General features: G+C 43.1%; 3 protein-coding genes across 3 annotated transcripts in view; 1 reads left to right on the top strand and 2 right to left on the bottom strand.

The window, feature by feature from the left end:
- The window catches only part of T265_01810 (hypothetical protein), a gene marked incomplete at both ends in the record, with an annotated part of 128,794 nt that extends 120,221 nt beyond the window's left edge, over window positions 1-8,573 (bottom strand). Inside the window, one exon of the mRNA XM_009165920.1 lies at window positions 8,538-8,573. Coding sequence (XP_009164184.1) covers window positions 8,538-8,573 — 36 coding nt within the window. The remainder of the gene's footprint in view (window positions 1-8,537) is intronic.
- A 313-nt stretch (window positions 8,574-8,886) lies between these two features.
- T265_01809 (hypothetical protein) overlaps window positions 8,887-14,696 on the bottom strand; it is a gene marked incomplete at both ends in the record, with an annotated part of 41,493 nt that continues 35,683 nt past the window's right edge. Inside the window, 5 exons of the mRNA XM_009165919.1 lie at window positions 8,887-9,284; window positions 10,177-10,535; window positions 10,670-10,935; window positions 12,972-13,161; window positions 13,594-13,729. Of these exons, the coding sequence (XP_009164183.1) occupies window positions 9,045-9,284; window positions 10,177-10,535; window positions 10,670-10,935; window positions 12,972-13,161; window positions 13,594-13,729 (1,191 nt within the window). The remainder of the gene's footprint in view (window positions 9,285-10,176; window positions 10,536-10,669; window positions 10,936-12,971; window positions 13,162-13,593; window positions 13,730-14,696) is intronic.
- Window positions 12,551-12,955, top strand: T265_01808 (hypothetical protein; the record flags this gene model as incomplete). Its single annotated transcript, XM_009165918.1, has 1 exon — window positions 12,551-12,955. One exon carries the CDS (start codon window positions 12,551-12,553, stop codon window positions 12,953-12,955), a length of 405 nt encoding a protein of 134 aa, XP_009164182.1.

The following is a 14,696-nucleotide window of genomic DNA, read 5'->3' as shown; positions in this document are numbered from 1 at the left end:
ACGATAGACTTATAGTTATTTCGTCCTTGTTGAGATCACGAAATACTTGGGAGAATCCATCAAAAGGTGAGATAATTTTTGGCCCGTTGTTGGGGTCTTTTCAGTACTGGAACAACGGGAATATGACGATACTGTAAGCAGTCATCTAATAACCTTTCATTTCCCATTTGCTTTATTTTTCGGTATTTTAAATAGAAACTGCTGTTTTTAGTTGATCAGGTGGCTGTTGATCTCTTCATCGAGACTGGCAATTGGCCTACAAACTTCTCATCATCATACGTCGAGATATCATCAATGCATATTTGGGCGCTTATATGGCATCTTAAGAATATCTGCTCTCTCAACGTGACTGGCTGTTGGATGACAGCGTTTTTCGTGAATTGATTGATTCGTTCGTGATGTTTGTCGTTGTGGCCTGTGTTCCTTCGAGTCATTGCAGTGCTTCCTATTTTTAGTAGTAAATTTCCTTGCTTTGACTGCCCACTTCTCGATCTCCATTGTGCTGTGGTCTGATCTTCACGAAGTTGACTGGTTGGATTCACCACCATATACTGTCCACTGTAATGGCTAGTGTCCCTGCGTCCACCAGTTGATTTGGTATTTCGGTTTACTGACTGAGCGCCTCCTTCAATCAAACTGATGTGTCCGTTTGAATCGGACTCTCCTGCTACTTCTAGGAGTTGCCAGTGGGCTGCCTGTGCAATACAGAGCTCTGTGGTTCTGGATTTTTCTTGCTCTTAGTGATTTTTAGGTAGAATCAGTTTCGATATGTTTGCTGATAGTTTCTTTGTTGGAGTACCATGTCTTCATAAATTTGCACTCTTTCTTCTCGCGTGAATCAGTATTCGAACGCCACTCCAGTAGAACTCGTGTCCTTCTAGATCTTTTTGAACGGAGATTAAAGAAGATTGATCGTATCATTGGAATTAATTTACTTTTTGGTTCCTATGATGTCCTCTCGTAAATTGTTCGCAGGCTTGTAAGAGACCGTCGTGTTGTGCTGTCGTCAGAGCCTCGTGGTCATTTCACCGATGTTCATGATGTGTGGGAGTATGACTTGTTTGGTTCCATTTTGTGCTGTTGCATCACTCGTAGTTGGATTTTTGAGTGAGTTCCAGCGGAAATACCTTGGGTATCCATTTCTCCCTCCCTGGATTTTTTTTGTGCCCGAATGCAGCTTTGTTTGTGACAGTTTGTGACAATTAGTCCAGGTGAGAATGACCAGTGCTTTCTAGAGGTTTTTATCATCTAATACGCGAATAACGCCTTGTGGCCTGTTTTAAAACGGCATATATTAGTCAATACCTTTACATCAACAATTCCTCATTTGTCCCATGTGAACGAGGCCTAATGAAGACACTGTTGAGTGGGGCGAAAATATATGCACAACAAAAGACGTATCCCAGTGGGAAGATGGAGACTTTGATTGCAAACAACTTGCAGAGATTTATTGTTGCGGAGAGCAAGCCGAATTCTAGGTAACCTGATGTAAACAGCACATCACCAAGGGAAAACGTTTTCTCGTATCTTTCGGTTGGTAGCAGCCAGATCGAAAAAACATCAGACGAAAGGCAAACTTGCTTTTAGGCTGCGCACATTCAATCGCTTAGTTGTTTTCGGTCCCCATGGTCAGGTTAATTTGCTCTAGTTCATCCCCGAGTTAAGTTTGACGAAAAACTTACGAGTTCAAGTGAAAATGCAGTGAGGATATCACACCCTGGACGGATCTCTGAAGATATTGGATAAAACTTAGACAGAGTACACCATCAGTGGCTGGACGCTAGGGGTCATCGATCACACTAAGCATATCGGAAACAGGCCACGCGGTTGGCTATTCTCAAGTCGTTAAAATAATTTCACTTGACTAACTTGCGGAACTCTAGAAATCTTGTTAAACTGTGACGATCAGTACAAAACAAAAAGGTAATGACTCGATCCACTTGTCTTCCTCAGAATTGGTTCCGTCCAACCGTCTGTCAAAATAGTGAGTATACTTTAGTTCTAACATTTTTGTCTGTTCTTTTTTCTCCCAAACATCGTAGGAACTGATGAAATTATATGAGGTTTTGGTCTTCCGTCTTCTACTCACTCTAGCGCAAAGGACGACAAGACGACGGTGTTCCAAAGAGGAGCTCCCAAGTTTCCTTATGGTGACAGGCTTATCAAGAAAAATTGATCAAATGCCAACTGTTGTCCGTTCTGGCATGTGACAGCAAGCCTAGACGCTATTGTCCCAGGTGAAAATGGATATTCACTTCTTCCTATTTTTGACTTTCTTTTGCGTTGGATCTGGCTAGGATGGCTACCACCACTAGGTTGACAATACTGTGGACAGTGGGTAGTTTTCCACCGTTTTGTTCAAGTTTAGCGGTGAATGAGGTGTCCACTTTGTCTGTCGTTTTCTAAAAGCGCTTAGAGTTTTGCACCCCAGATTTAATCTATCTGCATAGAACAAATGCTACGGAACACTACCTAACAAACCAAGTGCATCACGTCACCAGAATTACAGGCACTGAAATAGTCATGTACTTTCACGATCTGGAGTATGGTATTATGTAACGCTTCTTGTGCCTTTAAACAAACAGTTGAAATCAATAGGCGGGAGAAGTTCAATGCAACTTGTTGAGTAATGTCTAGCTGCAGAGTCTACTGAAAACTGGCTGAATTAGAAATTAATAGAAATGTAGTGATTTGAAATTGTTAGTTCAAGGATGCCTGGTTTCCTCTTCTAGCGACCACCCACGGTGTTTGTTTTAGAAACCACAGTCCACGAAAAAGCCTGTGCTCGTCCCATAGACGAATTTATTCCTGTTGTCATCACAAACTCTTTCAACCTAAGGGCTTTTAGATATATCACTGAGCTTTCTCCATGTCAGCAACCACTTTCAATAAGTAGTTGTACATCTAGAAGGCTTAGAGTAGATAGGAAGAGTGAACGGGATCATCAGCGATTTTTCCATGAAAATTCAGCGGAAAGGAAACAAGGTGTGACAGCATTGCTGGCGGTTTTCAGTGTCCCTTGTGTGTCAGCTACTTTCGGTTGTTGTGTTCCATGGAACAACCCCACCTCCCAAACGAAAACCTTCAACCGGAATTGTACTTTCAAAAGCATCAGGTGTCGAGGTTTCTTAGTTTAGAAATTTTTTGCACTTTGGAGTGAATACTTCATCCATTCGCCGTATATGTGCCAGAAGAGAACCAAAGTTCCTCAACTCGTAACGTAAAATCCTTTCCTGTGATGCAGTGACGTGTTAACACGACTTCCTTTCCTTATTGTCCTTTAAGTGAAGTTCCTCGCCCAAATGCCCGTTTCCACGCATTTCATGCAATGATCCGACCAAGTAGATTTGTAATTTTAGCATGCCCTCCGCCGTATATTGTGGCCAACGACACTGTCGGTTGTGTACTGAGAGTATCTGCCAACAGCAACGAAAAATAACAAGACATCTTGCTGTCAGCCGGAAGATCGCGGGTCCCACACTCTGAAATGTAGTGAGGTTACAGATTGGTTCCAGCAATCTGTCGGACCACGTCGAGTTACGCACAAAACTCTAAAGGCCAAATCGTTCAAATGAAGGTTTATCTACGAATGCGGTACTATAAATACAATGATAAAATTCTAAAACTTTGCGAACTTCTAATCGTAGGACTATATCGGCTTCTATACACCGGTGTAGGGACTGCTAAATCTTAACCGATCTCAGAATCCACGCTGATTCAAAGCCACGTGTTTGGAAGCTAGCGAAACCACATGTAAACAACACGCCGATGACAAGGTGAAAGAACGGTTTTTGTTCAGGTCAAAAACAAAAAGGGTGGTAGAGGCGCAAACCAAAATAATAAAAAACAGAAATCACGTTGTACAATAAAAGAAGAAAGGAATCAACAGGGGTGATGATTCTCATTAGAGATAAAACATCTGTATAGTGCTCCCCGGTTTTTAGCCATATAATGGCCGCATGGACGGAACGAAATTGCAATTGGGAATACCTTCAGTTTGGATTCATCATACGTCATGGCGCTAATCCGCCTACTGTCGCAGACGTGACCACAAACAACTACGTAGTTGGGGAGTGTATATGTTGTTTCTCAATACTCAATTTGTTAGGGGTTCCATAAAAGCTAAAACCTTTAGTCGACTTTGATGAAATATGAGGAACAGTGATACGACTAAACATGTGCCATAACTGCAAGGGGACTTGTTATCTTCCGAGGTGTCATGCTCGTTTCTGAAAACCAGACCAGGCATGGTCAGGTGTTACCTAATTATCTCATGTATGCCTGAGATATGCTGTTCTGCGCATTAAAGAATCGACCACGGTCTCGGAAACAGTTCAACATTGACAAGAACAATGATGTAACAGTTCTTTCTTGGAAGACGATTAGAATAAGCATTCCTTCGAACAGATTAAGCGTACTAGGCAATGCACAATAACACAAACGTTATTAGTAATCCAAATATTGAATTTTTTCCGTTGTTATCAGAATACGCTTTCGTGATGAATGGTCTTCTTTGTTCTTTTTCGGGTTGAGAAATGTGTAACGAATATTAATCAGTTGTAATGACTCAAGCAAAAGTTCTCCATTTTCAAATGGACACATCACGTGGCATCAAATCTTTCCAGTCAAAGATGTCTATGGTGAATAAGCAAGTTTAGAGCAGTACTCCCAGATTAAACCCAATCACTCCTCGAGTCCTCGTGGAACCCGCTCAAAACATCCATCAGTACAGATAACTTGCAATATAATTCCTAACACTCCCCCCCCCCCCGGACGAATAAATATCGTTGCCCAGAATGTATTTCAGCATACTCCGGAAGTGTATGTTTGGTGAGGGGGTTAAAGTACTTTTGTTCGACAGCTTATCGTTCCTGTGGACATAAACTGCATACGCTACCACTGGTCCTCACAAATATGTCGTGAACTCTTGGTCTCTTTTTGTGTTTCGCATTGGGAGCTATGAAGTCAGATAGTATCAACCATGATAAACACTGATAAAAATTAAAATCAGCATAAGAGCTTTAGGTCTCATCCCTTTTAGAGAAGCTCAAATCATCTGATATGACCCTTCTTGGCTCTTTAAACCCAACGATGCTTTTAACCCTACTCGAAATTAAATCGGTTGTGTTCAAAGATTGATTTGATCACTAAACTAAAAAATCCAAGTGTTCGCGAGCTTGGCTAAGAAAATGCTGTCGTCGGGCTCATTTATTCCATTAGAGATATTCCACAAGAAAGATACTCGAAACGCGAAACACAAAAACGAGTTGCCGGGAGTGTTTGCTTTTGCGGAGATACTCGCAGCCGCTAACAGTTTCTCTCTATTCAGCTTTGAATAGACTTACATCCTGAGCGGACTTTTTAAACTCACATCCCAGGCACTGGAATCCACCATTAAAACACGCAAGCCTGGATCCGTCAACTACACGCTCGTTTTCGACCTAATGCTTTCAGTCTTCAGACACTTGCTCGTCTTTTGACAGGCCCAGATTATATCTGTCATTTGATCTGCCGCGCTGGAGATTGAAAAACAAAGACTCGAGCGACGCCGATATCACATGGATTAGTTCGCGGCACTTTCGTCCCACGATGACATCTAACCGTTCGAACGAAATGGGTTTTACATGTTTCAGTGAAGCGAATTTTCGTGCACTGTCAGATACGGTAACACAAACAAACACTTGCACATATAAAGCTGACATCAGGGTTTGAATAGCGCGCCTGAAAAGGAAGCCTGCTCCACCTAGAAAATAATCTGGTCCGTTTTCGTGGCTCGCTACTTGGGAACGATCTCCAGAAATCCATTACTAATGAACCCTACAGTAGACAGTCAGTCTAACGAAAGGTTTTTTTGGAAAGCGACAGGAAAGCGAATTTCAAAAATGTCGAGCTAGTCTTCCTTCTGAGAAATTATCAACTTGCTAGCCGGACGATTGCAGGTTCCATGATGTAAACTGTGTAAAGGAATGATGGTACACAAAGTGCTGCCTAAACACAAGCTGATCACAGAAATGATCAGCCACTCCTGACTGAACGGTAATTGTTCACGCAGTAACCGGAGGAACACTAGTTCAAAATACTCCAGTGACCCACGAGGTGAGCACTGCAGATAATCCCTGACGAAAGCGAAACCGTCATACACTGTTTCGCTGGTATTCACCTACAAAACGAAATTATTCCAACCAGATTATCTTAACCAAAAGAAGAGACCATTTGCACTTTATTGTATTCAGGTTAGGGAGTCGATGTTAACAGGCTTAAATTTGCGTTGAGCTAACACAGGTCAGCTAAGAATGGGCTGAAATGAGTAACTCGAAACGAGGGTAGTGACGTCACGACAAAAATACAGCGGAGACCACAAACGAGAACATCAGAACGCGGCCCTTATGCTTGATGTGACCAGTGGTTACTTAGATGACTGTTGGTATGCTCGCCAAAATTGGTAACTATCTTGCATGCGTTTCGTCACCGAGCAATGTGACATCATCAGTGCGCTCACTACTCATCCCTTGCGCACGGACGACGATTGATGAAGAGACTTTTAAAACGTACTTGCCAAGCTAGACGAACAGATAAACGGTCACCTGACCAACCACAAATAAGCTCATCCGGGCTTCCACTATTCCGGTATATCTGCAACATAATTTGTTTTCTCTTGCGTATATCTTCGTCAAACTGGATGAGTTTGGTAGCATGATTTGTGTTATTCCTTGAGATACTCATTTCTGTGAATAATCGTAGGTGTTTTATTGGGAATCTGCGTTGTTCAGTTTGCAGAACAAGCATTCAAATCCAAAGAATAAAGGAATCCAGGGGAAAGATTTGCTTCTCACCGCACAGCACGTGTTCAAAGAAAATTATGAAGTCACATTTTTGTAAATATTATTAGTAAATATAATCAGTAGCTCCCCTCATCTGCCCTACGGTTTATGGTCCCAGCGCTTTTGTAGCTACTGACTGGACATCAGGTAGTGTATTGAAATTTCCTAGACATCCGTCGGTCGGATGCGCGCTAGCAGTCATAAGGTTGACTGTAATTTACAAACCTGAGTAATTAGATGAACGTCATACTTCATACAACAGTGAATAAAGTTGATGCAATATACCATTCTTCACCATAGTGGCGTTACAGTAGAAGGCTGTGATGGCGTAATTGCTGGCTTCAACTTAGTTAAAGGTGGCGTCCCAGACGGTAGTTAGCGCTGTGCGACCGATTTCGCTGGGACGTCTATGCTCGGCGGAAATTGCGATCACCTAAGTTCACCACTATATTTGAATAAGACTGTTTCCACGTCTGTTCACCTTTCTACCAAGGTAATAACCGAGCAATCGTCTACCAGCCTTAATTGAGTAGGGTTAGGGCATCTGCTTCCAAACACTGACCATGCCAACCATATAATTCTACCCAGATCCGATCCTAAAAAGATGCAAACTATACTAAGACTTGCTCTCTACATGAATACCGTTCCGTAATGATTCCTCTATAATAGGACCATGTTGCTACACGGTTGTCAGGGTGTTAGGCTCTTCTTCCAGCGCAATATGACCACCTCTTGTTTACAGAAAAATACGCCTGCATTTCAAAGTTTTACTGGAAATGGAGCCTTGTACACAGTTTGAATAGTTCGCACGCGGCGAACTTACTAATTGCAGTGAACTGATACAAAACAGGCTGGCGCGCAACCCAAGCCTTATGCTTGCAAGCCAACCAATAAATGCGGCTGGAAAATTTACCTTGGCGGTTGCGTCAGCCCATGGGGTTTTGAAACCGATACAATTTCCCACCGGTTACAGAAAACGAGGGTGGTTCTTGTTAATATATGACGCTACCTTGTGTGTCCACACCAAAGTAGGTGCCAGAGACCTGGCCACTGCGAGCAGAAGACGTCTGACTTCTGCAAGGCAATCTTCGAGTCTGATGGGAACATCATGTCAACATTACTGAGTGCCAAAGGACTCACTCCGAGTGATACGGTGGTTGTACGGAAGTGATAACGGCGGTTTGCACACGTGCTTCTCCGAACAGCCTTTGGGCTCAACCACTTGCTAAGTGGGCACCTACTGAGGACAAAACGATGATCTAACAAGTTAGCATAGAGACCATATTTGTTGTACTCGTTTCTCGCTTCCAGGCGTTCTTATTCCGGAGATTCTTCTCCTGCCAAGACACAGCAAGTTGTCCTTCAACTCGAAATGAACAATATTGATGAAGGAGTCTATCAGTGAACGGCATTGCGCCGAAAAGCCTAGGACAACTGTTTCCCGTCCACTGAGAAACATAGGTGGCTATATAGGGTCAAACTGCGAGTTGACCACACTTCTGATCACCTACCACTCGGCTGGTCGGTTTCGTTTTCGGACTCCTAACCGAGCAGCTGCGACTTCGATTCCTCCTGGTGATTCGTGAGATGCGAACTGCTGATGATTCCAAATAAGAGTGAACCAGATGCACAGTGTTCCTTGACAGACATCGACTTCATTTACATGATGGACATCCAATGCGATGATTTAGTTGAAAACGAAAGTCGATTACTTACGCTCTGAATTTCTGTCAAAGACCGCAGATGACGCATACGTTTTTCTTTCTACTTTTAATGTGGGGGTCCGCTGCGTGGTGACTACGCGGAGTTGCGACCTAATATAATGTTTCTGAGCGGCTGCAAGTAAATCTATGCAGAATTTGGAATAAACCAACTTGTTATTGGTCAACTACGTTAGAAATTATTTTTGGTTGAATCGGTCATGTAATCCCGATGCAGATCTGCATCTGCCTCAGTGCATGTAAAATAGCCACCTGGCTACTTATATGCAGTGAGTAGCCAGAGAAAAATGAGCGCGCTGTGGTCGTAGAAAAGATACCATAAGCGATTCAATTCAGACTGATGATTAGTTGGAAAATTGTATGAAAACGCAATTCTCGTTGTAACACGAAATACCAACTACTGTATAAGCACAATATCCAGAAAGTTCTGGGACTAGTAGCTCGGAGAAGGCGTATTTATACAAGAATATGCGCAAATGCTTAGGTTAATGTTCTAGCACGATTAATAGGGTGGGCGTCCACCTCGTCCACCACCAAAACGACGGGGGCGTCCGCCGCGTCCGGTGGCAGTACTTCTTCCTCGAGGACGAACGAAGCGTCCTCGAGATGGATTCCCATCAAATTGTCCTGATTGCGAGTCTGCAAAGTGTGGATTGTAGCTTGGGGCTTCTGACGATATTGTGGATGGGTTGTACGATCTGGCACGATGAGGTGGTGCAGGCGGAACCATATCCAAGGACACCTAGAAAAGCGAGAATGTAAAAGTGTCTGTGATTCGACATAGGGTAGACAGTATGCTTCTAAATAAACCACAAAGATCCCCTAGAGTGTGATAGGGATGAATAGTACGAGGGGTGTTTTCTTGGAAAACCAGTTGAGTTTTATCGTTTGTGTGGTATCAGGAAAGCTGTCCCGAATAAACTCAAAATACAGAGGTGTACATTTGTTCCTAACTTGACCTTAAGAGCTTCCAAATTTTAAGTTAGAAACTTCGAAACAAAAACACTCAGCCGCAATCTACTAGATAGATTTATAATAGGTTGGTGTTGCGACAAAAAAAACTTGGCGGAAAGTGGATAGTGCCATTTTATGTGTAAAATGGTTTACCATTGGACAGATTTTGTATTTCTGGCTTTTTCACCCACAGATCAATCGACTGACGTTTTCACAATTTCCACTGGACACCACACAACTATAGTTCGGAGTGGAGTAATGCAGTGTGAGCGTCAGGGTCCTTGTAATCCATTTATAATTTGCGGTTACTGTTCCCTTTGTTCATTCGGTCGGATGTGCACCAGCCAAACGTAAAACAAAGAAACATTTATCCTCGGTCTGGTCCATTATTAGATAACACACTTTTGTCTACACAGATGAAGTACCCCTTAGCCATAAGCCTAGTCGACCGTTTAGTGAGATATGATATGTAGTGTCGTTTCCTCCCATTCCTGTACCAGAAATACGAGTTGCACACCTAGAGAAATTTTCAAGAATTCCACCCATAATGGTCGTTGCTGCCATTAGTATATACTTGCTGAAATCCGGATGAACCTAAAATAAGTAACTGCACAGTAAACTGAAATGTTGGCACAATGCAGTCAATCGAAATCCAACTCAAGCAAACTATCGTTACATACCTTTTCACTATTGAGTGTCCGGATGAGACTAAGGGGTACCAACTCCTCTTGTTCGTCTTGCGGGCCATTGTTTGAGCGTCGAGTGTAGACGACTAAAACCACCTTGTCCCCAGAAGCGCTAGCACCCGGAGAAGTGATATGCCCTATCAACTGGGCTTCTTCGTACTCACCGGCCATGTTTTGTGCAAGGATCGGACAGCCAACTGGTAAGCAAATGGGAGTATGACCAGAAACGCTAGGGCGTGAATTGGAAGCAGAGGGCGCCGTCGTATTCACATGAGTCGCCACTGTAACCGGCAGCAAATCACTAAGTCGGGTCAGACCAGCTGAATGACGGGGCAGTCCAGCAGCAGCAGCCGCTGCAACCTTGTAAATAAAAATATGAAAGAAAGGTGGAGTTATTTTCAAGCCAAGTGTTTTTTGAAGACGCTTATTGGATTGAAAGCCCGAAAAAACACGGACTGAAAGATCATCAAACTTGCCGGGTCAAAACGTGGGTCATCTTCTTCGTCTGGACCGGAAATACCACCTCTACTGGAGCGACCACCTCGTCGCCGGGTGGACCTGAGTCCTGCCCCTCGCCCGTTCAGATTGGTTGATGATATCTGTTTGGCAAGCAAATAGTCCAAGGCGGCTTTGTAGTCTCCCTTGTGCAGCTTCAAGGCGGACGCGGCTAGAGGCATTGGATAATTTAGAGAAACAAGTTGAGCAAGTGCTTCATCATAGGCTTGTGTCTTCTCAGCCTGTAGATCAGCAAACCTGGAATAGAAGCACCACAAAAGATCCGACTGGTAAGGCACTTAAGACAATACAAGTACTTTAATACTTTATCATATCCAGTTGTTCTTCAGGCACTCGAATGTGTTACTCATTAACGTGTACAAAAGGATTACACAGATTAAACAGAAAGAAGAGCACAGGATTGAAGGCTTCCTGGAAAGATAGCGAAATACATGCAGGTGTATGTCACGGTGTATTGTGGAAACACAGTTAAGTCAGCGTTTAAAAAGCTGGTGGCTGAGTTCGAGAACACAGAAGATGATCGAGTGTTCCGGAAACTAGTTATTTTGAGGAACACGGTTCTTACGGTTCCTCAGCCCAGTTTTGGAGTGAGCGGTTCGATTTCTGTACAGCGGAGGGATGGGAAGGGCTGTATGAGTAGACAAATGAGATGGAGGGGCGAAAGAGTTTAGGTACAACGAACGGTTCTAGCAGAAAAAGCGGCTAAAGATAAAGAAAAGCCGCATTTCGACGGCGCCGGAGATGAGTCAGGACAGGTGCAGTTTCTTCTGAATACAGTCAAGCAGGTAAACATAACATGAGACCCATCCCGAGGAGGAAAGTGATGTTACAGATTACAGAGAAATTGAGACTCGTAGAGCAGACTGCGGACTAGAAAAAAGCGCACAAACGCACACTTGCAGGCACGGGTGGCCAGAAATTTAACAAGAAAGGACGGGAAATCACGCTGGTAGACAAGGGTTCAGGAAGAGTGAGTCGAGGAAAATGATAATCAGAACAGTGGCGATTGCAACCGAAAAGTGAAGTTTGAGTAGGGAACAACAAAGACAAGGATAAACGAAGGGAATTATAAGGGTTGGAGGTTGTTGTTGACGTGCCCCAAATAAATAATAAGTACAATAATCGTTCGGTTGTAATACCCTATCAGGGCCTAACTGCCATGCCACCCGAAGGAAGGACGAAGACTGGGATACTACCGGGTTGCGCAAGCCTAGACAGGAGAAGTCAAAATGCACAGATCGGATTCGAATCACCAACCTTCCAGTCAGTAAATTAGCGCTCTAACCATTGAGTCATCTCACCCCGACGTGTCCCAGATCAATATTGAAGTGGAAAATGCATGTTCCTTCTATGATTAGTAAGCATCAGCGCCTTAAGGACCATGAGAGAAGGAATGATAAAGATTGACGTCGTCTGTGAATGCGTGGAGAAAATAAACGGCTATTGGCAAAAGGTCGGAAAGGTGTGCATCCTAAGGTGGAATCACATAGAACAGCTGATCAGGAAACTTTCAATCATGAGCGACAACAATCTATCCAACAGGATTAGCAACCAAATGCCGATAGCTCCGTACGTAGATATGAATTGCTGGGAGTTTGCCATATTCTGATAGGATAAAATATGACCAATAAAATTAGGAATGGACCATTGAATGCAAGGGAAGAGCAAGTCTTCGGAAAAGCCGGTCCGCTGTCTACTCAGAAGAGACCACCATTTATAGATGCATCCAATCGGCTATCTGAATGTGATAGAGAATCTACACTACAGGTCGGTGAAATCAGCTCAGAGGAACGATGGAGTCAAATGCTACCATAGAAAACGCTAGATGGTATGTAAAGGTAAAACCCGTCTAATGGGGGCAAGAAAATGGTATCCAGACCCAACGGCATCAAAGTGCATCAAAGATTCACACGCATCGAAGTTACCAAAAAAGCTATTATGGAGCACGAAAACGTTATCTTTTGTCCCCACATCTGGCTATCGCGAGACCAAACCAGAAGTCATGCGACACCTAAACAACAAAGGTATCGACCACCTCAAAATTTGTGTGAAGCCAACTCAGCCTAGACCATGGAAAAAAGACTACCATGCGCAACGCAATCCTAAGGTGCTGATACAACACCGTTATACAGGCTTGGCTAAAAGAAGAAGAATGTGTCAGCGGACATATTCATTAGGAGCTCTGATCCTGACCCCTGTGTTACTACGCACACGCGAAGGAGAAACGAAGGCGAGAAACAAGCGTTCAGAAACGTAAATGATTATGAACTCACTTGGAACCTCCGGTCTGAAATCGCATGGAGGCTGGTTTTTTAATCGAATCGGCGGCAGATGAGTTTTTAAATTTAGTTTGTTGAACCTCTGCAATAATATCCTTACGACGTTCCATAAAGCCAGCATCAAACTCGTTCTCTTTCTCAGCAGCAGTTGACTTGGAAGCAGTTTTGAAGGAGTCATATCCACCTTCGAATGAGACGGGGAAATAACAGCAGTCATTACACCGTAGACAACTTTGCGCCGATAACAATGATAGGTGGAGGAACAAGAAATCATAGAAAACGTTTTCACTGTATCAGGATACACTGTTTTGAAAAGCAACACGCCGAATGCCATGAATTTAAATGAATAGGAGTAATACATTCAAAATCTGCGTCCGCTGACTAACACGGTACAAACATCCGGTCAGTGAAGCAGAGGACTGACTAGAAAACGCATTGCTTCTAACGGTAACGGCTATGTTATCACGGAAATAAGAGAACAGACCACGTGAACAGGCTTTCCGGAATGTGTGAATACAGACAAACTCAACCTGATTTTACAGTCCAACGTCAACGAAATCTCCATGTGTGGAATAAGACCCATGAACCACAAACCGACCAATACATGCAAACTCACTTTCGGGATTCCGCATCACGTTCAGTGAAGAAAGGAACCCGCATTCCGATTTGACCAAATCGGCAGCTTCACGGCTTCCAAAGGGTACAAAGGGAGGAGCTCCAGTTCGTAGACGGCCTTCACAAACTTTAGCCAACTACAAGACATTCAGGTAAAAGAAGAAATCAGTTCCTTCATAATATCCGTCCGATTGGCGAGTTATCCGAAAGGGGTCAAACTGCTCATATTCTACACCGTTTTCCATTAGCCTATTGACGGCATAAGCTCATCAACATTTCAACTCAGCAAAGAAAATGCACCAAATCTCTATCACAAGTGGGATTCGAAATGTTGGTCAGGGATCTGTGGCTACAAAGTATGCAATCCAAGTTCTGGATTGAAAGAAAAATGTGATCATCCTGAATTTCAAATATACCGTGTTGGACCTACAAAAAGCCTGTACAAACATTTAATCAAAGGTAGTTAGAGAAGCAACCAATAGCTGTTGGGTTTCCAGTGGGGCTCATCGGCACCGTACGCATCGACATAGAAACCAAGGAATAGCGGGCTCTGATTTTAATCCAAAAACGCTTAACTCGTCTAACTACCACGCCGCTGGTTCAGCATGAATTCATGTGTATTCACAGTCATCCGGTATACGACGATACACTACGCATAGAAAGAACGTATAAAACAGTAAAACCAGAAGGTGTAATCACAATCGATGAAGCCATATCGCCCTTTGTCGCTCATACGCCGCATCATGTATAAACCACAGTAATCTATAAATCCATAGTAAATGGAATAAGCCTGTACATCAACCGTGCTTTTTTACACTCCACGAGAATCTTGTTCCCATTGAAGTATTCAATGGACAAACTGCCCAAACAGTACCAGAACATACACGGTGTAAAATGTAGTGAGTTACTGAAAACAAGCAATACAAGATTGCAGCTTTTCATCTACAGTTTATCGCTGTCCAATCTGAACAGACGATTGACATCCGGACTTTCACAATTTAACTGATTTCTTGAGACAGCAAGTTTACGGCACACGTTGCACCTTCTGATTCATTATTATATTATATTATATTAATATTATATTAATATTATATTATATTATAT

The sequence above is a fragment of the Opisthorchis viverrini genome (assembly GCF_000715545.1).
Source record: "Opisthorchis viverrini unplaced genomic scaffold opera_v5_20, whole genome shotgun sequence".
Lineage (NCBI taxonomy): Eukaryota > Metazoa > Platyhelminthes > Trematoda > Opisthorchiida > Opisthorchiidae > Opisthorchis > Opisthorchis viverrini.
This window is presented reverse-complemented; position numbering and strand designations above follow the sequence as displayed.